The sequence below is a fragment of the Alternaria triticimaculans genome, assembly GCF_023758025.1.
Source record: "Alternaria triticimaculans strain BMP 0046 chromosome Unknown scaffold_8, whole genome shotgun sequence".
In the NCBI taxonomy this organism is placed as follows: Eukaryota; Fungi; Ascomycota; class Dothideomycetes; order Pleosporales; family Pleosporaceae; genus Alternaria; species Alternaria triticimaculans.
In genome coordinates, this window is record NW_026055965.1 from 1,462,502 (window position 1) to 1,484,994 (window position 22,493).

The 22,493-nt window shown below is 53.2% G+C and overlaps 9 protein-coding genes across 9 annotated transcripts; 4 read left to right on the plus strand and 5 right to left on the minus strand.

The window, feature by feature from the left end:
• Nucleotides 1-159: 159 nt before the first annotated feature.
• Nucleotides 160-1,757, plus strand: J4E78_006404 (uncharacterized protein; the record flags this gene model as incomplete). Its single annotated transcript, XM_049367016.1, has 2 exons — nt 160-164; nt 563-1,757. 2 exons carry the CDS (start codon nt 160-162, stop codon nt 1,755-1,757), a joined length of 1,200 nt encoding a protein of 399 aa, XP_049221722.1.
• A 4,177-nt stretch (nt 1,758-5,934) lies between these two features.
• On the plus strand, nt 5,935-6,328 carry J4E78_006405 (uncharacterized protein; the record flags this gene model as incomplete). Its single annotated transcript, XM_049367017.1, has 3 exons — nt 5,935-6,051; nt 6,105-6,152; nt 6,200-6,328. 3 exons carry the CDS (start codon nt 5,935-5,937, stop codon nt 6,326-6,328), a joined length of 294 nt encoding a protein of 97 aa, XP_049221723.1.
• Nucleotides 6,329-8,091: 1,763 nt separating this feature from the next.
• On the minus strand, nt 8,092-8,800 carry J4E78_006406 (uncharacterized protein; the record flags this gene model as incomplete). Its single annotated transcript, XM_049367018.1, has 2 exons — nt 8,092-8,644; nt 8,721-8,800. 2 exons carry the CDS (start codon nt 8,798-8,800, stop codon nt 8,092-8,094), a joined length of 633 nt encoding a protein of 210 aa, XP_049221724.1.
• Nucleotides 8,801-9,655: 855 nt separating this feature from the next.
• J4E78_006407 (uncharacterized protein) lies at nt 9,656-11,172 on the plus strand (the record flags this gene model as incomplete). The annotated part of the gene is made up of 2 exons (XM_049367019.1): nt 9,656-10,214; nt 10,265-11,172. 2 exons carry the CDS (start codon nt 9,656-9,658, stop codon nt 11,170-11,172), a joined length of 1,467 nt encoding a protein of 488 aa, XP_049221725.1.
• A 462-nt stretch (nt 11,173-11,634) lies between these two features.
• J4E78_006408 (uncharacterized protein) lies at nt 11,635-13,234 on the minus strand (the record flags this gene model as incomplete). Its single annotated transcript, XM_049367020.1, has 7 exons — nt 11,635-11,721; nt 11,803-11,963; nt 12,034-12,344; nt 12,403-12,624; nt 12,696-12,779; nt 12,857-13,041; nt 13,097-13,234. The coding sequence occupies 7 exons, from the start codon at nt 13,232-13,234 to the stop codon at nt 11,635-11,637; spliced, it is 1,188 nt and encodes a 395-aa protein (XP_049221726.1).
• A 1,197-nt stretch (nt 13,235-14,431) lies between these two features.
• On the minus strand, nt 14,432-16,047 carry J4E78_006409 (uncharacterized protein; the record flags this gene model as incomplete). Its single annotated transcript, XM_049367021.1, has 2 exons — nt 14,432-15,363; nt 15,414-16,047. 2 exons carry the CDS (start codon nt 16,045-16,047, stop codon nt 14,432-14,434), a joined length of 1,566 nt encoding a protein of 521 aa, XP_049221727.1.
• Nucleotides 16,048-17,046: 999 nt separating this feature from the next.
• On the minus strand, nt 17,047-18,155 carry J4E78_006410 (uncharacterized protein; the record flags this gene model as incomplete). Its single annotated transcript, XM_049367022.1, has 2 exons — nt 17,047-17,977; nt 18,025-18,155. 2 exons carry the CDS (start codon nt 18,153-18,155, stop codon nt 17,047-17,049), a joined length of 1,062 nt encoding a protein of 353 aa, XP_049221728.1.
• A 2,451-nt stretch (nt 18,156-20,606) lies between these two features.
• On the plus strand, nt 20,607-21,020 carry J4E78_006411 (uncharacterized protein; the record flags this gene model as incomplete). Its single annotated transcript, XM_049367023.1, has 3 exons — nt 20,607-20,655; nt 20,708-20,797; nt 20,854-21,020. 3 exons carry the CDS (start codon nt 20,607-20,609, stop codon nt 21,018-21,020), a joined length of 306 nt encoding a protein of 101 aa, XP_049221729.1.
• A 420-nt stretch (nt 21,021-21,440) lies between these two features.
• On the minus strand, nt 21,441-22,400 carry J4E78_006412 (uncharacterized protein; the record flags this gene model as incomplete). The annotated part of the gene is made up of 1 exon (XM_049367024.1): nt 21,441-22,400. The coding sequence occupies one exon, from the start codon at nt 22,398-22,400 to the stop codon at nt 21,441-21,443; it is 960 nt and encodes a 319-aa protein (XP_049221730.1).
• Nucleotides 22,401-22,493: the final 93 nt, after the last annotated feature.

Consider the following 22,493-nt stretch of genomic DNA (forward strand, 5'->3'; position numbering starts at 1 on the left):
GTTGGAAATGCCATACACTAGCTTGTATCTGGCGAATACGATGTCTTGACACCAACGGAGGAGCTTGACGACTACTCCGAACGTCTCATACCTTACTTCCGACGCCTGTATTAATCTATCCGAGCTTGATCTATCAATTTATACGAGATCCACATCTTGATGTAGTGTAAAAGCTACAGCGACACCTTCGTGCGCGCGACATACCCATAAGCTGCCGCGATACACACCGCTTTTACCAAACCACGACTTACCAAAGCTGATGAAAGTTCTATAACATCAGCATGTCCACTCCGCATTACCCCAAAATAAGCAGTGACGGAGAGCCAGACCAACTCTCAGACCTCATGCTCTAGCTCTACTGCGAACGCGGGAGCTAGCTCTGGAAAGGCCGCCCAGCTTCTCCTCCTGTCAGCCAGTCTACACGCCCCTCTTCTCTTTTTTCACTTTCACGGTGAACCAGACCCTGAATCTAGCACCTCTCTAGCGGCAGTAGCCTAAATCCCCGTGCACACTATCCCCATTGCTACAACACTCCATGACCAAAACATGTGACCTCCTCCAGCAATCAATTCCCTCTTTCCTCCCCTCTTATTCGCCCTCCCTTCCCGCCCAAAGACCGCCGCAAAATCACAAACGAAAAAGCCATGACCCGACCTAAAGGCACTCCAAACAAGCACCCCCGACCATCCAAACCCAAGCCGGTCAAGCAACCCCGCCCCATAACGCCCAAGAAACCACGCACATACGGCCCCAAACCCATCCCAGGACCCAACGGCAACAAGCTAAAACAAGCGCAATACTTCCGTTTCGCAAAGAATGATGTAGCCATCTACCACTACCACGCCTCCTTCATCTCAGTGACCAAACTACGCTCCTTGCTCAACCGTCCATCCCACGGCTTCGTCTGCGCGCTCCGATCCGACGATCCGTTCTGCAAGAAACCCGTTCCGGCTGGCGATGAAACCCCACCGGGGTGTCTCGAAGTCGGCTACCTGGTTGATGTCTTCCAGCTCGGTGGCTCGGCGCTCGGATTTCGCACGGGGGATAATGTGGTAGAGTGGCTGTGCTTTGATCGCGATATCAAGGCTAGTATTTTGGATAACCTCGATATCGACACGCCGACGGCGAAGATGCTGTTTGAGCATGTCGCTGATGTTGGGAGATCGCCGACTACGAGTAAATGCAGTAGGAGGTTGGTTTGGACGGAGCATAGAGATTGGTTTGATGCGTTGGAGAGGGCGGGCAGGATTCCGATGAGGGTTGGGGTGAGGTGGACGGGGTTTGGGGAGAGGTTGAGGGAGGAGCATATGAGGAAGTGGGTTGAGGCTGGGGGGACGCTGGATGCGGAGGGGGAGGTTGTACGTGATGGGATGGTGAGCGCTGAGGGGGGACTCGTACGCGACGGGGCTCTGTCCATTGAGGCGGAAGTCGCGCGCGGTCAGCAGGATCAAGAAGTTGGTGGGACACTGGTCACTGAGGCGGAGGCCCTGCCCGATGACAGAGCAGAGACCATCACGCAGGCTCATCAGCGCGACACCAATAGCCCGGAGACGATCGGTCGGCGCACGCCTGTGTTCCGCGATGAACCGGCCAGTCAGCACTTCGCGTCGCCGCAGTCCTCCAAGTCGAACAAGTCGCGCTCGTCGGGCACTTCTGTACTCAGCGACCGGAGTACGAACATGCGACAGAAGGAATCTCTTCCGTTGCTGCCCGAGAAGTCGAAACAGGAGCTACTACTAGAAGGTAAGTACGTTTGATTCGTCTCCCCTTGGAGAAGGCTTTGAAAGAACGCCATCGTAGCGAAGGCATTGCATCGGATCTCTTAGCCTTCTACTTGTACAATGATACCCGGGGCTTGCTCAACTAGCAATCTATTAATGTGTAATTACGAAGAAAGTCCCCATTGAGCACAGCCCGACCGGCTAGGAACAAGTCGTATCACCATTGTGGTTTTGGTAACGCGCTCTAGCTCTTTGTGTGATTTACCAACAGATTTAAGTCGTTTACGCATGACCAAGAGTATTTTGAACCACACCAAGCCGGTCTGGGGAAAAGCTGCACACCCTGGAGCCTACCTTGACGTTGAGTCAACCACTTTGGTGGATTTTGTCTTGATGTAGTCCGCAGGCCTGTTCAGGTTTTTTTCGTGTATGAGACGATACGATAGACAACGCGTGGTTGTCGGGCTTGAGGAGAGTACGTCGTAGCAGTCTGGCTAGGTTCGGGGGCGTTCGGGCGTTACAGCTGTAACCTCGAAGGTCATGCTAAGGACACCTGCGTTATATCTGTATCGTGGTACGTGTATCCAGGAGGAGTCTGATAGTATTGCGCGGTCCAGTCTCTGGGTTATCGGAACGTGTTTGTCGAGTGCTTGAGCGCGACCGTATGCGGCAAACGTTGATAGGTCGTATTCTTTCGTCTGAGCCTTTCCTGGACACGAAGACGATGCAGTAAAGATTTAAGACTAGATTGGCGAGTGTTGACGCATGGCGTTCGGTATTCTAGATGTAGCTGGACCTCGTCAGCATCCAAGTTGAAGCAGACCGTCCATGTGCGTCCTCTTTCTTCGAATCGATGACAATACAGAACAAAAACCAGATCCTTCGAGGGGTGGAGCAGAGGAGGGCTTCCAGCCAACTGTCAAGACATTCGTGAGGCTCACGACTCCGGCTCCGCAATAAGCAAAGTCAAGGGAGGAAGTGGGCCGCTTCGCCAACTCAAAGGATCGGCATCTGAAGCGCACGAGCTTCTACCACAACTTCTATTGGTCGCCTTGCTTCCAAAAATCTCATTCACTCATGTCATTCACGCATGCCGTGTCGACTGGTGTTACCGAACGCCGCGCAGTCGGCAGGAGTACATCGTGGTGTCCGTCCCGGCTTAGGGCGTAATCGGATCGGCAAACAGGGTTACGACTTCGGAAATTACGAAGCCTCACTTTTTCACAGAACCATTTGTGAAGGTGCGTTTGTGGAAGAAGTTGGTAAGACTAGAGCAGGTACTGGGTCTTAGCAAGACCTGCATATGATGCGCTGCATGCATTTTGCCGCGATCAACAACGGCGAACGCGCATTGACAAGGACGGTTGACGTGGCACGCGAGATCCACGGTTCGTGCTCGGAATGCCGCTCGTGGCGAATTTGTGATGGCACTTTGCTGAAGATGTTGCAGGCCGCATGTACAGATTGCGATCAAGCAAGAGCAAATAGTGTTCCTCGTCACTTCGTTCGGCTGCGTTCCGCCTCGACTTCTAAGAGCGTGAAGCCTTGTGCCTATTGCATCCATCTTTGTCCGTCAACGAGACAGCCATCGTGTCCAACCACCGGATGAAGCGTGTGCTGTTCACAGGATTTTGCCGTTGTGGGCTCGGTCGCGGTGTGATGGTGGTGGCGTGGGACCATGGAATGAAGCTGACGCGATTAACTGACACAGAACAGCCATCTGTAGAAGGGATTTCCCTGTGGAAGTATCTGAGTGGCCACATATAGTAATCGTTAGCAGAATTCGTGCCAATTGTCTCACACGTAGTCCCGCTGACCCATGCTCCGGTTCTACTCTTCGAACAGGGCAGACAAGGGCTGAAGGCAGCTTACTAGTCTGTGGCGAGTGGGGGTTTGGACGGTATCTTCCTTTGGGCGCATCGCCTATCGGGTCTCAATCAGGGTGTGCTAGACTCCATAGGCATGGAAGACGTCACAGAACGCATTGCCTGATACCCTCCCATCTCCAGTGTGCCAGTCGTCCGTCGTCGTTGCCTATTCGAAGAGCCATTGCTCTGCAAAGTGACAGCCCAGTGACAGTCGTGAATTTTGTCAGGACACGTCTGCAGGATTGCTAGCTGACCCTAGGGACACGATGTTGTCGAGATTGTCGCCCCGAATGATCACAACCGGGCTGAGCCTTGTCAATGTCCGGTGAACAAGGCCTTAAACATGTCAAAAGCTATACGAGATCGGAGAGCAGTCGTACGATAGAGCAGAGTGGCAGCGGGGCGACTTCTCGGGCTTATGATTTCGGCCGCTTTAACGAACAGTTGTTTTTGAAAGAGTTGCTCTCTGCCGGAAGCGGTAGCCGTACCTTGCTTGTCAGATCCTACCTACGATCATCCGTCCCTGAAATGCGCTTTCTCGTCAACACTAGGTGCATTACTTCCAAGCCGCTCGGATTCCCTGCATTGCTACTGTATAGTCACGGTAGGTACGCTCTCTGGTCTTGCGTTAGTTGCGGAGTACCTCGGGTTGCGCCATCTTCCGCTGTCTTCCAGTAAGGCCGGTAAGTAGGAACCGCCGACTGAATATGGCGTGATCACGCATTCGATGTGCCCGGGGTTCCTCGTAGCCCGCGAAATGGCCGCAACCAGGTTTTGCCTCCAAACTCATAATGCCTCACAACATCCACTGCGTCGTGTCGTCTCATCAGTGACATCATGACGTAGGTCGACAATTTCGGGGACACCTTGACACCGGATGCAAGGTGAGGTGGCGTACGAGGCGACTGCATGGTGGATTCTGCGGGGTAGTCCGGTGCATAAGGTGCTGTAGGTACAGTATGTTGGCCACGACGATGGAATGCTTGTTGTGATGGAACCTAAACGCTCGGACGTTGGGCATTGGGCACATGTTCATGAAGTCGCACACGTGTACACGACTCATGCGGCGTGTGCAAGAGCCGAGACCGCCGTTAGGATGCAACTCCGGTGGTGATCCTGTACTTTCGAGCAATGATACGCGTTCGTTGAGGTTTGTTGGCCGCAAGAGATGATCTATGCCGAAGGGAACAGAACGCATGAACACCTCAGATGAACAGCTTCACAATCGAAGCGATAGCACCAGGTGTTGCTGAACGCTCTCTTCTTGCCATTGGCACCACATGCCGTAATCTATCACCTTTCCTGGTAGTGTCGAAGTAGATCATCAATGACAAGCGGGGTAAACCAGGCTCGCCTCACAGTGAGATAGAGTTGCCAGATGGTGTTGGCGCTTAGTCCGTCTGCTGTGGAAGAAGCCCAAGGGCTCGGGTACCGTTGTTGCGTCAACCAAGGTACATGATGGTGGATACTATAGGGTCTCGGCTCGGCTCTTGGAATGTTCAAAACCTGGAACATCCCCGTAGCTGGATGCATTCATACCCATAGCAGCGCGTGCGGAAGGGATCTCCTGGATGCGATCGCGCCTTCGCTTAACAGATCTAGCGGTGAAGCCACGCTGGCCGAATTTAGACACCGCGACACTGTGTTCCTTCTGCTGTGCGATTACCGTGGGGCGACTGGGTGTCACCCATCGTGGAAGTTGAGCCGGGGTATGATCGGCGTCGAGGTTTCTCCGCTAGAAACCTTTGGCGCCAAGTTCATCGCATCTGGAAGAACAGGTTGAGCCCGCTGGCTTGGAACTGCAAGAGGGTGTGGGAGTATCACATATCGCAAACCCCTTTGGAGCGTTTGGTGGCGAAGAGATCGTCTTTAAGCATCCGTAGTTGTCGCGAGAGACCATCCATCTGCAGACGTGGCAGCTGCGTTGGCCGCTCCAGCAATTAGCGCCGAGATGCGAAGCATAACGAAACCGCAATAGTCCTCCAAGAGTAAGAGATATACCACAAAATGCAGTGGGAATTCCGTGAGTGGTCAATTGCAAAGGGTGCTGCAAGACCCGGTCTTAGTCGCTGCCCAATGGCGGTGATTGGGCTTTCGAGGCGAACAATGAGGCGGACGCGTCCACGCCCAACGGGGGACTTGGTCGCAGCCGATGCATCGCATCCTCATCCGGACTGGAACCGGTGTAGATAGAGTGTATGCAACCGATTCCCCAGTCGCAAGGCTGCGAGTCAGATGTATAAGTCCCCAGCGCGCCCAACCTTACCATCATCCCCAGCCCGCGAACATCGAGTCCAGCCAACATTGCAATACCCTGCCGACGTGACCATCCCAACACCATCATCATGGCTGTGCCCAACTCGTACTTCGTGCCAGGCTTCGGCATCTCAAGAGCCGTTATTCAGAACGAGATACGCTATCATTGCGGCCCGGATGCGATTGTTCGGCCCTACACCTTCCAGGTACTTTGCAATGGTGGTTGTTGAGTATAGCAGAACGCTAATGGTGTCGACAGGGACGCGACGGATTTCTGATAACCACCATCGGACCACCGCTGACCAAGGTAGCTCAAGCATATCCTTACTTTGTGTATGAAGGCTGACTTGATAGGCACAAATCGATGACCTAAAGATGTCTTCCTTGGAATACGAGGAGAAGCAGTCTCGCATCGCCGACGAATCCCACGTCTTCGTAAACGCACCTATCCCAATAAACCAACGCATAAGACGAAGTACATGATCGCGGCGCAAGAGACAACCTTGATTTCACTTCGTGCCATGGTCTAGGAGTTCGAAGAGCATGCGCCCTATACCCAAATTTCCGTTTAATACGTTCACCTCTTTCTCGTCAAGTATTCTTTAGCGTGCATTTATCCCTGGGCGGACCGACTGATGAGTTATGGTATACGGACCATTATGATGTCTCGAGGCTTCGAGTTGGCGTTTCGGTTTTGTGGGGAGGATAAATTGGCTACCACGTTGTTGTTGACAATACGTGAGATGCATTTCGCTTTAATGCAGAAAAGAATGTCTGTTCCTTCATGATATGCTCCAGTTTGCAGTCTTGTTACCATGTGACGCCCTTCTTCCAACGTGAAAACCTAGATCTGGCGTTTCCGGGGATACTGCGCGTAAGGAAGACATCGTCTGCTCTTGGTTCTTGGTTGAGAGTTTCGTAGGATGCCCCCGAAGTGGTTTCAGTCGTCGAATCTGTTGCCTTCGTTGGCTGAGTGTGAGCCTGAGGTCTGTCTTTTGGCATTTTCAGGCAGCCAGGGCTACGAAACTAGATGAGCGGAAATGCGAACGAAGAGTGCCTGCCTCAGCACTTGGGCGCCCGCCCCATGATGTATTCACAAGGCAACTTGGCGAGTCGGACCTGGACAGCTGGACTGGTGCCACGTCGCCGATGGATTTGACGTGTATACATACGTAGCGACGAGAACAAGGGCACGACAAGCGTCGAGGAGTTGTTGAGTTGTGATGATGAGGCGGAGCCTGAGCCAGCAGGACGCAGGGACGGATGGCGTGTGATTGGCGCGCATGTAAGCGAGCCAGAGGCTGGTGAAGTGTCGTCACAGCTCAAATGATGCAGCAGTCGTCACATCGCGATTTGAAACAGCGCATAGCTGGATGAGAGCGACGTTGGCATGGTCAAAATAGAGTTAATGGTTGAGTGTCGACCGTATGGTTACCTGGTTCTTTCAGACATTTCCAAGGTTGACCCGACTTGTGTCTGAACGAAGCCGCTTTCTTCAAACGGAGATTCAACGTATTCAATACAAAGGCTTCTACTACCGGTTCATCGGTGAAGCACTTGTGAAGCTGCAATGCGCTGTTGGTCTTTAGTTGGATTCTGCGAAGGCCAATACTTTAGTTTTCTGAATTGCTCTTAACCCTTAGAGGACTAGTGCGCTTCTGAGGGATGAGAGTCGATAAATTTTCACCCGTCTTTCATGCTCTCATCTAACACATCTCTATGTCCATGAGTGTGCAAAGCGCTTAAAGCAGTCGCTGCATGTAGACTGGGCGTGCCGTCGAATGCGTCTCTCCCTAGTTGTGCTGTCGGCCCCCACCTGAACCCCGCTTCCCCGCTCAGCCATGCCCAAGCTGGCCTCATCACCCTCTAACATATACGCTCAGATTACTCAATCCTTCATCAATCAGCAAAACAGCAAATTGAAGGCACTTTGGCGTACGTTTGATCCAGTCTGCCTACTCAACGCTTACTAATCCAAATTCTAGGGAGTGGTTAACGCGCTGGCCTGCTAGTCCTTCACAGGAAAGTTAGCCAGTTCCTTCGGGAGCGTGTGTTCGAATCACACAGGTGTCGCATGAACCAATTTTTTTGCCGTTTCATTCGAGCCAAATGCATTGTTTTTGCTATTAACAGGATCTGGCACGCCTTGCAGGGGAGGGAATACTGTGATGCTCTAATGAATGTCCCTGTTCATGTGTACTGTTCGATGCGCTTGTATTCAATCATACTCTCGACATATTTACAAACTACATCATAGTACACATATCAGCCCCTTGACTTTTGGCGCCCTTCTCAGTCGTTGTCTTTGCGCTCGTCTTTGCAACGTCTTCCAGTACCTGCCTGCACAGCTCCCCTGTCAGCGCGCTGCACTCAGCATAGTGATCGCACAGCATCCTCTGCGCCGCCTGCAGACCCTCGTGTGGCATGACACTCGGCCCCTTGCCCTTCTTATCCGGGCCATGCTCGGCTAACGTCCATTGTTTCCTCAGGTCTCGCTTCAACCCTAGGACCATCACAGGCAGGTTCTCGTCGTAGTTGAAGTGCTTATTTACGATCGGCAGCCATGTCGATGCAAGAGAATCGAGGGATGCGCGCGAGGAGATGTCGTAGCAGAGGATCACGAATTGCGGGTGCAGGAGAGTGTAGTTCTGGGGCGACGCAGTGTCATAAAACTGCAGCCTGTATGGACGCCCGTAGAGCGAGATGTCGAAGGCGTAGGGCTGGTCGATATCGCGTAGCTTGGGGAGTTCATACGGTGGGAGGTCGTCGCCCTGAGGCTGTACACCGAGTGACAGGCGACTGCGAACACGTCAGTAATGGTAGCAAGACGTCAATCGACATCAACTGTCACGCGAACCGCGCGCGCCGAACTCACGATAAGAACGTCGACTTCCCGACTTCCGAATCGCCCAACAGCAGAACGTTGACCTCTGGAGTTAGAGGGCTGTAATCCATCGCGAGTTCTGGTGGCCTCGCAGGCGCAATCGGATATCAAGGCGGTTCCATGTTTGCTTTTGCCAGTCGATGAAGGAGATGACGAACACATCTGGGCGCGGAGATAGGCGTTAGCTGCACAGTGTCTTGGCAACGAGCGCGAACGCGTCCTGGAGACAATCATCACTCGAACTCCTCATCCATCGCACATCTCAACTCGTAATCGCCAACATGCTACAGACATCCTCGCTCGGCTTGCAGGGACATCGCTATGCGACAACATAGATATCATTCTTCGCGCCATCCTAGCGTGCATCAGTTGCAGCCCTGCGCATTCTCCAGTTCTTCTTCCAGGTCTCACCCCAGACATACTATACATCTACTCGGCTGTGGGGAACCCAGTGCTTGATTCTGACAGCCTCGGAGCGATGCTTATCTGCAACTCACTCACGATCCTGTAGCAACAACCGCCGGTGCCTTGCTAACCCACATTCAACAGTCTTGGCAACGCCTTCGACACCATGGACCAGGAGTCTGGATCCTTTAGAGCATTTTCGCATTCGTTGGCCCACCACCAGCGCCATCATCCGGGTTAGAGTACATTTCGTGTGGCCATAGCAGAAGATAACAGTTCGGACCTGCTTAGAATCGTAGGGCAGGTACGCCAGCCAAGTACGCTTGCTGTCTTGGAGTCTTGGAGAACCGCCTCCCCATTACCGGATGAGGAAGCTGGCAGCAATGCTCTTCTCTAAGAGGCTCGCGACACATAGTACCAAGCCATCGACCTTGAATAAATAAGAACAGGATGGCGACAGTCTGTGTCTGCACGACTCTCAATTTCTACTCGTCGCAGCATTATTATTATCGCTGTCTGCCATGAAGGTCTCCACACTCCTCGGTCTGCTTCCCGGCGCTGTTCTCGCATCCGATGTCTTGAGCGTCGCATTCTACGCGAAGGAGAAGAACCAGCTCTACGACTTCATCTCGGCCAACAGCGAGATCGACTATGGCTGCCGCCCTGTTGTTATGGCTGCGGGTGGCGAGCACAAGCTGCACGCCGTCATCTCAGAGGACCATTTGGACCACTTCAAGCGAAGCCTGGACCCCGAGCTCGTACGCGTTGAGCTTTTGCACAACATGAACAAGCGACAGACTGCGACTGCACCCATTGGCAAGGGCGACCGCTTCAAGGGCGGAAAGGTCGCGCCCCGGGGTCTCGGTACTAGGAAGCCCAGCGAGTACGCTCAGCTTCAGAGCGCCGGTGTCTTCAATGCCGACGAAGTCTACACCGCCATGAAGGGTCTGGAGAAAGAGTACGGCATGTCCATTTTCGCCACGCCACACAAGACCTACGAGGGTGCGAACATCATCGGTGGTGTTGCCAACAAGGCAGAGAAGATCAAGAAGGACAAGCAGTACATTTACTTCACTTCAGGTATGCATTGATCAATGAAGATACTGCATGTATCAAACTGACTCGAATAGGCATTCACGCACGTGAGCGCGGAGGACCTGACAACCTGATCTACTTCGTCTCTGACCTTCTTTATGCCAACGAGCACCGCATCGGTCTCACCTACGGCAACAAGAAGTACACCAACAGCCAAGTCAAGAAGGCTCTTGGTGCGGGAGTTGTCTTCATTCCCATGCTGAACCCAGATGGTGTGCGCCACGACCAAGCCAACAGCAACCTATGGCGAAAGAACCGCAACCCAGCCTCTGCTAGGCCCAACGAACCCCTCAGTGTTGGTGTAGATTTGAACAGGAACTTCGACTTCCTCTGGAACTTCACCGAGAAGTTTGACCCTTCAGTCTCCCCAGCTTCAACAAACCCAGCTTCCCAGGCCTTTTACGGTACCGCACCATTCTCCGAGCCTGAGTCGAGAGACATGGCTTGGGTGTACGACGAGTACCCCAACATCCACTGGTACATTGACGTCCACTCTGCTGCCGGAACTCTGCTCTACTCATGGGGAGACGACGTCGACCAATCCCACGACCCCAAGCAGAACCTGTTCAACCCTGCTTACGACGGCAAGCGTGGTATCGTCGAGGACGACCTGTACAAGGAGTACATTGACCAAGAGGACTGGGACAACATCCGCATCGCAGCCAACCGCACCACCGATGCCATGATTTCCGTTGGAGGCCGCGAATACATCCCTCAACAAGCTGTTGGCCTTTACCCTACTTCTGGCGCGACTGACGACTGGTCTTTCAGCCGATGGCAGGGTAACAAGAAGCTCACCAAGGTCTACGGATACACCATGGAGTTTGGTTACCCGACTAACTTCTATCCCACGAGCGAGGAGTATATCCAAAACATCATTGACACCAATGCTGGTTTCATGGAGTTCATTCTCGCTGCTGTTGAGATTGGTCTTAAGGCTTAAGTTTCCTTGCTTAATTTGTAATGGTAGTGAAAGGCGGCTCACGGTGCGAGCATGTGGTGGTGATGATGTCATGAGAAACGAGAGACGATGTGTAGTAGTAGTAGTAGTAGTAGTAGTAGTAGTAGTAGTAGTAGCCGTTGCGTTGTAGTATTAGGAAATCAACTCTTACCAGTCGCAACTTGGTACCTTCAAGACTTGACCTAACACTTGACTCATGCATGGCAACGTGCTTAGGATGATTGCGCAGTTCATTGGAACAAAAACCGTGCAGTATGCCGTAAGAGACTATCATTCGTCGTCATCGTTATCATCACCATCATGTACATGACCCATGCAGGTACAATCATCTCTTCGTCTTGCATGAACCCGAGCTCGCTCAACGCCCGATATCGCCCGTGCTTCACCATCCCCACAACTCCCGGCCCAACACCACCTCAGGTCATCAAAAGACCATCGAATCATCTACAACTCCATGATCTCCTTGGGAGCCCCCATATAGCTCAACGGTCCCTTCTTGACCATCAACGTCATAACTTCATACAGCGTATCCTAGAATGTATCCCGTCAGCGAAAGCCCCAAACCAGCATATACATAATCGAGCCAAGGAGAGTAAGGAAATAGAAACGCACAGCAGCAGCCATAGTGGTGAGTTCGGCGTTGGTGTCGTAAGCGGGTGCTACCTCAACAATATCGGCGGCGATGAGGTTGATGCCTTCGAGACCGCGGATAATGGTGCGGAGTTCGCGTGTGGTCCAGCCGCCGGTTTCGGGTGTGCCGGTTGCAGGTGCGACTGTGCGTTCATACACGTTAGCTATGCCATCCATCTATAACTCCACTCTCCCAAGGATTTAGTAACGTACAAGCAGGATCCAGCGTATCGATATCGATACTCAGATACACGGGCTTCTCTAGACCGACCCTCTCGCGGATCTTCTTGATAATGCCATCGGTGCCGATCTTGTCCACTTCACGTGCTTCGACGATTTCGAAACCGCAGTAGCCGTCGTTTTCGTAGTCAGAGGGGCCGGATAGGGTCGTGCGGATGCCGGCGTGGATGTTGGTGTCGTTTGCGAGGAGGCCTTCTTGGGCGGCGTGGAAGAAATAGGTGCCGTGGTTTATGCTGGCTTGTTCGGAGGGTGCGCCGCCGAAGACTTTGGGGCGCCAGGTGTCGCTGGTAGGTGTTAGTGAATAGGTAATGGGGAGGTGAAGAAGGAGGAGGTGTGGCTTACAGATGGCTGTCAAAGTGGATGACGGTAATGGGGCCGTATTCCCGGTTGATGGAACGGAGAAGAGGGAGTGTGATGGTGTGATCTCCTCCGAGAGTGATCAAGCGAGGGAGAGTCTTGCCTGTCTTTGATGGACCGGGCTTGTTGGCATGTGTGTGCGGTGGGCGGCTCAACAGTAGATTGTGGCCTTCTTCAATCTGTTGGAGTGCATACGCGTTGTCGTACCTACACGAGCAAACGTCTTAGCACATCCTAACACAAGCTTCTCAAGCACGTAAGGACGTAAAGTAACTTACGAAGTAACGGGAATGTCACCGCAGTCCACAACCTTAGCCCACGAGTTGAACGGGTTCGCAGCGAGAGGAACGTTGTAGCCACCACTAAATCCAATTCTGCGTGAGCCTTTGGATCACGACACAATAAAAGTAAGCATGCGACTGCTTTAAAGGAAACATACTAGAGATTGAGGCGGCGGGAACCTTGTCTGATACCGCTGGGCCCGAAGCGAGCACCGGGGCGGTAGGATGTGCCAGTGTCAAAGGGCGCACCAATGAATGCAATGTCGAACTGCGTGTTGCTGGAGAGACATGGGTGGTATGGAAGGCGGCCGAATGTGGATATGCCGGAGAAGATGGAGTCGGCCTGCAGTCATGTAAGTCAGTGTTGTACGGCGTCATTTCGAGCTGTCGATGCCTACTTGTTTGCCGCCATCACCAGGAAGTGTGTTGTACCACAGTCCCTCGTGAGGACCATTCAAAGGGTCTTGGTCATGACCGTGATCGCCATGCGCAGCTACCGTAGCCGCGAAGCTCAAAAGCGCGGGAGTGAACCTCATCTTGCTGGAGTCTCAGGATAACAATTGAGTGAAACTGGAGGTGAGGAGATATGTGAACAGATCTGGGGACCGCGGAGAGCTCGAAGTAAATAGCTGAAGATATCGAGCGCAACTCTATCAGTGACTTGCTTGACCAGCTCACGTTAGGTAAACTGCTGTTAGGTAAACAACATTTTTTTGGAGCTACCCCTGCTCCATGATGATGTCGTCTGCAGGCATAGCACCGTACTGCCTCCAATCGGTTAGCAGCTTCTTGGAGAAGCTACAGGCCTCGATATTGCGTTGACGTAGGTTGTGAACTCGTAGTTGTGTGCTTCGCGCGTGGAGTTGGAGAAGTACTGCAATGAGAATTGGACTGGACTATTCCGCAGTCAACTATGTCTACCTTTTGAATAATCATCTGAATACCGTGATGGTCGCACAAGCTCTTCTGTCTCACCCTCGTACTCTTGCGCAACTTCATTTCACCGAGAACGACATGCACCGGCCGTTGCTGATCGATGTGGATACCCACCCCGCCATGCACGCATGTACAATGACGGGCGCCACGGTGATAAAACCCGGGGAATCCGACCAGTAACCTTCTCCATAGACGATATGTAACGCGGATATTCAGCAGCCTCGAACTCTGGGTATCGCAGCCTTATCTGAAGCGAGTCAAGACGCGTAGCAAAGTTACGCTAGCTCATGCATGCAAGTGAGCTTTCCGGTGAGGTTGTTACGTAGTCTAGAGCTTTACACCTCTACGTAACGGTCTTTCGTAGCTGTTGTATGGTACGCGGATTGGTTCGATAAGAATTGTGTGATCCGGATGCATCCTTCAAGTGCGATCTCCGTGGCAGGTTAGGCGGTCGATTGATGGGCCGAGCTGCAGCGCATGCACGGTTGCATACATCGTTCACTCACGCGTTTCCAGTACGGGGTTCCATGCCATTGAGAAGGAAGCAAGGCGTGGGGTACGCAGCGATCGGGTAGCTGTGCGGAGGTGATGATGTGATGAGGAGTGAGGTTCGTTCGCGGAGCCAGGGTTCAGATACCGGCGGCACTAAAAACGTCTCGCTTAACGTATCGAGTAATTTTTGACACTTCGTGCATTGGTGGCTCCGGGCAGCTATCTATCTCTATTCCGTGCGTCTACACAGTAAGACGCGTTGCTAATACCTCCGAGGTCCGATCGACCTCAATGATGCGAGCCGGCTATCTGTGTACCGGCGCTGCTTCATCTGGAGGCACGCCCAGCTCCGCCCTGTCATCCGAGTCCATCCGTTCAAAAGCTTTCTTGACTTGGTAGTCCCAGTTACTCCAAGCAACGATCGCCCATTCTGCAAATCCAACAAGATACAGCGCTATGCATTGGCCTACCCATAAGCCGCCAAGTCCCCAGCCGTGGAAAGCAAGCCAAATGCCGAGTGGCAGAGCTCCGCAGTAGTAGCTGACAATGTTTACCGTTGCTCCAATGTGCTGTCGACCCATGCCTCTGAGAGCGCCTCCGCAGCTGCCATTGAGTCCGTCTGCGATTTGGAAAAGCGCAACATAAGGCATTACCTTTGCAGTGAGCTTGATGACCTCCGCGTCGTCGTTGAAGATCTTGGCGTAAAAGTCTTTGACTCCCATGAGGACAGCGAGTACAAGCGCACCGAGCAACATGCCAAGTACCGCAGCCACGTTGGCAGCTCTGGCGGCGCCTTTGGCATTGCGTGCGCCGAGGAGATTTCCGACACGCGACGAGGTAGCGACACCAACTCCGAAAGGAATGGTGTTCATAACTTGGTCCGTGGTCATGATGACACTTTGCGCGGCGAGTGGTATCGTGCCGAGTTTGCCTGCAACAAGCGCAACAATCTCAAACGCCCACCATTCCGTGCCGACATGTATGACTCCGAGTAAAGCAAGCCGTGAGAAGGTCCAAAGGTTTTGCAGACACTTGCGGTCCCAGCCGCCCCAACATTGCCATCCATCAACGAAGCGAGCATATGCAAGCAGCAGAAGAAAGGATGCCCAGTATGCGATGCCGGTAGCAAGCGGAGCGCCGAGGAGGCCCATTTGGAAAGTGTACACGAAGAGGTAGTTCAGACCGGCGCTGAGGGGGGAGGTGATCAATAGGACGTATGTTCCGGGTCTCATAATTTCTAACCTTGTCAGCATGGTTTTCCGGATTGCGGCAGAACAAGAACCATACCTTGAGCCTGCATATACTTCTTCAACGCCTCAAAGTATACGTATCCGATACCGCCTGGTGCAAGCACCGAGAGAAACCTCGCTGAGTCTCTGGCGATATAGTCTTCCTGGCCGAGTGCTTTGAAGAGCGGCTCGGAGCAGAACCACACGATAGCGATGGGTATGTAGAACAGTAGAAGAACGACGAATGCACGCTGGAGGATGATACCCAGGTCATGCCGATTTTTGCTTCCGGTAAAACTGGCAGAAGCCAGCGTGTCGATCGCGGTCGTGCCACCAAGAGCCACGAGCCAACCAGTAGCCATTGCGAACATATACGAGAAGGCAGCGGTAGCCAATGCTTCAGGTGAGAGGCGTCCGACGATGAGGACAGATACTGTTTGCAGTGAATTCTGCAACGCGTATGCTATGACCACGGGAAGTGATCCTTTGAACAGTACCCAGAATTCGTGGAGGATGAGTTGGGACTTGGACGCAGTACCGTCCTCGAGCTCGTAGTCTTCGCCAGTAGACCATTCCTCATGCTGCGAGTCTGGGAGAAGAGACGTCCGCTCATCAGGCGTGGCGTCATCTTGAGTCGACTTCTTGAGGAAGTTTGGCAGCCAGGACCGGTACTTATTCGCTTCGTAGCCCATGACGAGAGGTAGATGGATAAAAACGAAGAACGTGTGAAAAGTGAAGAGAATCCCTCAACAACGAAGTCTGATATGTAAGACAAAGCTCTTCCACTCCAGCCCCGATACCCACAAGATGAACAAGGCAAAAAGCTCGCAAACCTTACATCACGCATTCTCTGCATATCCCAAATCAACAGATAGACCCGGCATGACAGCACCTCTGACAATACAACACCCTCCCAAACCGGTGTAACCACGGGCGTATCTACCCTACCATGAGCAGCAAGACCTGCAGCCGCCAACAAACAAAGCAGCATGCATGCCGCCTCTAGCCCTAATCGACGTGTGCAAAGATCGGGGGCGTATCTTCGAGCAGGACAGTGCGCAGCTGTAGCCTTATCGACTTGCATCTGCGCGGTGATTTGACTAAGGCACTTCGGTAAAAACGTTTTACGTGAGGCGAGGACGTACTGGACGCGTTCGGATAAGTGTAGGAGAGTGGAGCTGGGAACAACGTTGATGCTAGGTATTGTCTGGGCGCGACCTCGCGTCGCTCGTGCACAAGTGCCGGCCACGCCGGAGCTTCCCCGCAACATTGCGTGCTCGACAGCGAGTGCGCAAGAGTATGCCCTCTGCGTGCAGGGTGTCAATGAAGATGATTGTATGGCTTTTTTGCTGTGAGATCTCGTGCGATGCCCGGAAGAGCCCGGTCGAGGTTACACTGAAAGCTTAGCGAGTGTGCCGTTCACGTGTTGCAGGTCAAACTTTACTTCATTTGGCCCGTGTCGATGTAGCCCCGGCACATCCCAACGACGACATCAGGTAAGTTAACGAATAGTATCATTCGGAGATCGATGTTGATGTGTCGTTAAATTCGTAATTACCATTAAACAAAATGACTCTCTTTTCTGACCAAGATGACTCCAAACCCGCGAGATCCCGCGCCGAACAACCGAGAAAATGAAAACAGAAGGGGGTATAAAACATTACTAGAATCAGGAACGCATGCCAGCCGGCCTAAGCTTCACCAGCCAGCGCAGCGGCGACTAGGATGTCAATGCCACTCGCGTGTGTGCTCGGGTTGCCACTGTCGCTGGGCCCCTGCCACCGATCTATGATAACGCCACCATCAACCCTAGGCTGACTCCTCGCCGCATTCGCATTGCGCATGAAGAATTGTTGGACACCTTCTTGTGGTGCGTTTTCATACAGCGTTGATAGACCGCGAACGTATGCGCCTTTGAACTGCGAGGCGACGGGGTCGAGAGGATAATCAGCAGGCTCGGTGAGGATACCGCTGCCGTCACTGAGTTTAGAAGTCGACGCCGTAGCGAGTTTGTAGGCTTTTTCGATGTAATCGCCGTTGTTTGTTGCGCGAGCTAATTCCGAGAGACCAGCCAGGACGATGCCTTGATTGTAAGTGAAGGTTGTTCTGCCGTTGTTCTTGCAGCTTGATGGATCGATGCCGTCGTTTACTAAGCTGTCGGAGTTGATTATACCGGACTTTTCGAACCAGTCCCACTCCATCTCAGCCCAGTTGGTGTAGTCCTCTTTCATCTGGCCCTCGGCCCGGTTTGCCAGATGGGCAGCAACGGACAAGAAGAGTTCGTTCGAGATGGCAGCAATGTAGTCGCGGTCTTTGGACCACCATAGGCCGCCGCCACACCGATTGCCGTCCCAGCCTGTAGTCATGTCGGCGAAGATGTCTCTGGCTGTGTCGAGGTACTTCATGTCTCCAGTGAGATCGTATGAGGCTATCCAGCCCATGGCCCACCACCCCTCGTCATCGTAGAACTTGTTCTTCCACCCATCTGCCCCGTGCTGTTGGGACGATTTGGCGTATGTGGTGGAGACGATGTTAATGGCGTGCTCCTTGAAGTCGGCATCCTGAATACCGAAGCGCGCGACGGTCTCAATAATGTTGCCAGACTGCCACCATAAGTCGTTCCTGGTAGAGATTAGATTTGGCCATTGTGAGAGTGGACTGCGACGTACCATAAACCAGTATCAGAGTTGTACCATTTTTCTTGTAGAGTTTTTATCGCTGAGAATGCGTCGTCGGCAAAGTCTGCGTATGTAGGAGTACAGTAGAGGAGAGGTATCAACAGCGCTGTGAGGTACTTCATGGTGGATTAGGCAATAGTGACAATAGGGATTACTGAGTTGCTTCGAGCTCGACGAGAGGATGCTGGCTTGATAAGGAAGTGACAACTAACGGAGGCGAACCGCTCTGTGTTTTATGTTTTCCCCAGACGCTGTGACATTGACCGAAGCGACCTCGACTTTGAAAGTTCAGGCAGATGTATCAAGGAACCGGACTGTAGGCTGGCGTGTGAGTTCGATCCTAGTCACGGCAGTGCAGATAACGCCGAGAACTCCAAGAGAATACTATACACAAGCAAACCTGTTCGACATATCGAATGTACCTATGGCATTCTCTGCCGCATAAAGTCATCCCTGCCATTACTGTGCTTGAGCTATTGTTAGAGCCTGTGGCACAGCTAGCCAGGCGGCCTTGCGGATTGTCAGGCATGGAGACTCATGCGGGCGAGAGCCGTCGACGAGTCAATGACTGTGATAGAGGGCATGTCCATACACCAAACGGTGAGGTTTGGTACTGTGCAGCGGTAAGTAAAATTAGGTTTGTCGGAGCCTGATCGACGCGGACCCTATCATGAAGCGACTACTGTCTAGGAAAGCGCTAGAGCGGATCCGATCTGAAACACGGGGAACAGACGCTGGGTATACCTATTGGTAAGGCAGATATGGGAGATTGAAGGTTGATTGGTTGTATATCTGAAATATTGCCAGTTTGGTTAGGTCGCTTGTGGCACAGGGGCCCTTTCGTGGCTTGTGAAGCGTTGTCCAGCCTTGCCGACCCTGGGAGTGCGCTCAGGAGCATCGCGTGTAACGGCGAGCCCTTCTTGAGGATATCGCGCGACGTCGACGGCACAGTTGGGAGACGAGTCCAAGTCGCGCGGTAAGACTCGAATGCATGCGACCCGTATAAGACAATGGTCGAACGTTGTTGTTGGCTATTGAATGTGGCTGTCAGGCCTCCAAGGCAGCGTTCATCGAGCATCCGACGGTCGCACTTCCGACTGCTGACCATGCTGGCATCATGCTGGCGATCGTCTTCATAGGGCGATGTTGGTATCAGCTATAGGAGTACACTATAGCCGGCGTTATCTGAGTTGTGCGCGGGCTCGGCCCAAGGGTGACTGCGGCCGGCCAGGTGAGACCGCAGACCTCGCCGTGCAGACAAGGGCCAGTTCTCCGATAGTGATTCGAGGCCGTAGCTACGGCCGGAAATAGGTCAACCCTTCTCCCGCTTCTTGTTGCTGACTTGCAGTTGTTGTGGTACCAATGGACGCGATGTTGGCAGGACTCAGCCTCGCCACGGATGCTGTGAGATCAGCCAAGGTTCACAGCAGACAGCGCAGAGCTCAGCGACGGATAACGGCCCGCTTCTTCTATGTAAGTACATGATGGGAGTTGTGCGTAGGATGTGCACAGCTTCCAATCGCCCAAGCGAAGGCTCGTCACATTGACGACGTTGACGAGATGAAAAGTGGATAGGCTGCGACAGATGTCAAACAAGTTTTCGCTCAGCGGCAAAAGGCCAGAATTAGCAACGCCGTCCACTGTACGCGGTACGCGTGAAGTCGATTGCCGCCGTTCAGCCGAACTGCAGAAGTTGGACGTGTTGAAGTCTGTAGGATGTTTGCACGCGCAGCGCGTGGTGTGGTGAGTGATGGATTGGGGTTAGTGTGCAATCGTGATGATGCAGGTCACGTGCTGCGCGACTTCCTCGTGCCTCTGAGCTACGTCAGCGGGGTACTGCCCCACTAAACCCTCGCCCTGTTCGCGTACCCGATGTTGGCAAACAGCGGCTCCTACTCCGGAGCATGGCTGTGAGCTAGAAGTAGGGCGAGGAAATAGTCTACCGTTACCAAGAAAGAACCGATGCTAATCCAGCGCTACCAACTATGTCTCTGCTACGCTACCAACTATCCAGCTCAGAAAGCAATTATGGGAGAGGGGCAGCCGCGGCAGCACATGCCCCTCTATTCAAGTTGTACAGCGTATCTCGCTCGTAGCGGGGCAGTGTTCGTCCCGCGGCAGAAGATCTGGAACCCGTACCCACCTTGAGCCATGGCCAGATGACGCGAATGCCATGCAAAGGCGCCAGATTACCATCAATCACATATAGCGGAAGTGCTGATCTACCTATCGTGGCGGGTTGTGGCGTCTGCAAACTGGTATACATCCTGGCAGGAACCCCTGTAGACCCTGCCAACCGTACATGTGAAGGAGCAAGTAACAGGGCCCACTGAGTACACGGTACGACTGCTGCTGCCCTCTCTCACCCACACCCTTTGCGGCTACGGTGCCTGCCTCGCGAGGGATGACGTACGGGTTTCGTAGCACGTCACTGCAGCCTGGACGATGCTTAAGGGTAGTATATAAGACTGCTTTTGCTTCCCTTTGCTCGAACCTTCATCACACTCAACTCCAATCAACTCAACTACAACTACCACTTTCAACCCTCAACCAACCAACCACCAACTACCAACATGTCTGACAACCTCCGCAAGGGTCTCGGCGAGCAAGCCTCCGAGAAGAGTAAGCTTACTGCTTTCACCCAACTTCAGTGCACCATCTGACAGTCTCTCAGTGACTCCCGACTCCCAGAAGTCCACCACCGAGAAGGCCAGCGAGAGCCTTACTGGAGCCGGTGACCGCGTTGCCGGTATGGTCCAGCCTGGTACGTCTCTTCCACTCACCACTTACCACCCGACCATCAACTAACATACACACCAGAGGGCCAGAAGTCCACCGGACAGAAGCTCGGTGACGCCACCCGCTCAGGCGGCGACGATGCCTCCGCCCAGGGCCAGGGTGTCATGAAGCAAGCTCAGGACGCTCTCGGCAACGCTGGCCAGAGCATCTCCGACACCCTCTCTGGCGCCACTGGCCAGAAGAAGTAAAGCACTCGCTTCCTTCTTGCTGTTGCCTGGTAGCTACGATACCTCCTCCTCTTTTACGACCATGAAGACCTGAGAATGGACGACCATGATACTGCGATGGACGGAACATACCCTTTCGGCGTGAAAGCCGCATATCTATATACCCTACCATGAATGAAATAACAATGATCAACAATCTGTCTTCTGCTGTGACTTGTCTTTCGTTGTGCCTTGGACGATCAAACTCATTATCGAATGTGGCTAGGCCGAATGATCTTGCCCTCGTAAAGCATCCGTCGACACTCAGTTCCATCTTCTAGCAGCGACGCTTACCTTGGGTGTGTGCCTCAATGCTGTAACCACAAGGAGAATGGGAGTTCAAGGGAGACGAACAGTTGAAGATGTAAGTCATTCATGATACACTTAAAACCCCAGCATGTCCTATAAATCTTCATCTTCCACCTCCTCCATCTGCACATGCCTGAGTGTATTCTCCGCCGTCTTGGCCTCATCAGATATACCCTCCATCTGCCCCTTGGCCTCAGCAGCCATCATCTTGTACTCTGCTTCCTGGACCGCAGCCTCAGCAACTTGCTCTGCCATATCACCCGCAGACGTATTCTGCAACCTCAAGAAAGCATCTAGCTCTTCATCCTCGGCCGTTCGTGGAACCTTCTCCTCAGCACCTTCTTCTGTGCCATCCTTCTTCTTCCCCTCATTCATATATCCTCCTTCCCGCAACTTGTCAAACTCATCAGGTTCGAGTAATCTTCCCTCGCCCTTTGCCAGCTTGACCTTCTGCGCCACAGACGCAGGCATGAATCTCGTTGCCTCCTTGCGCAGATCGCGGACCTGGGGTGCGGCTTCGTAGACGATGGTGGGTTTCTTGGGTTCGGCGGGCGCTGCGGCTTCGTCTTGCGGGTCTTGGGGTAGGTATTTTCGCGGTATAGGCGGTGGTGTGTCGCGTGGCATGGGGATGCGCTTCACGTCATCGTCTGTGTCGCTGCTGTCGTCGTCTTTGCGCTGTCCATCGCGCGATCGCTTGCCGAGAATGCCACCGCCTCTACCTCCCCGGTCACCTCCCCGCCCTCTGTCGTCGTTGTTGTATTGCCGCTCTGGCTTGAAGACGGGCGCTTTGTCGCCGAGTGCTGCGCGCGCCTTGTTGACCGCGGCGAGATCCTTCTCCAACTCCTGTAGCCGCTGTCGCTCATGTGGCCGTATTGCGCCGCTTTGGTCCAGTTCTTTGAGGTTGTCAATGTCGCGTTGTATGCGATTGGGGTTTCGGCGCGCGAGTTTCTCGTTGCGCTGCGTCTGGAGGTTGGCCTTTTGCTTGCGGATCTGCTTCTGCTTCTCGGCCTTCTTGGCTTCTTGCACGGGGTTGTAGTTCTTCTCTTTTGCCATCTTGACGCTTGAAGGTAGAGTCTGGTGTGAAGGAGGTTTGTGAGGTTCTTGGTCGACAGCGCTGTAGGGAAATTGAGATTCTGGGGACTGACG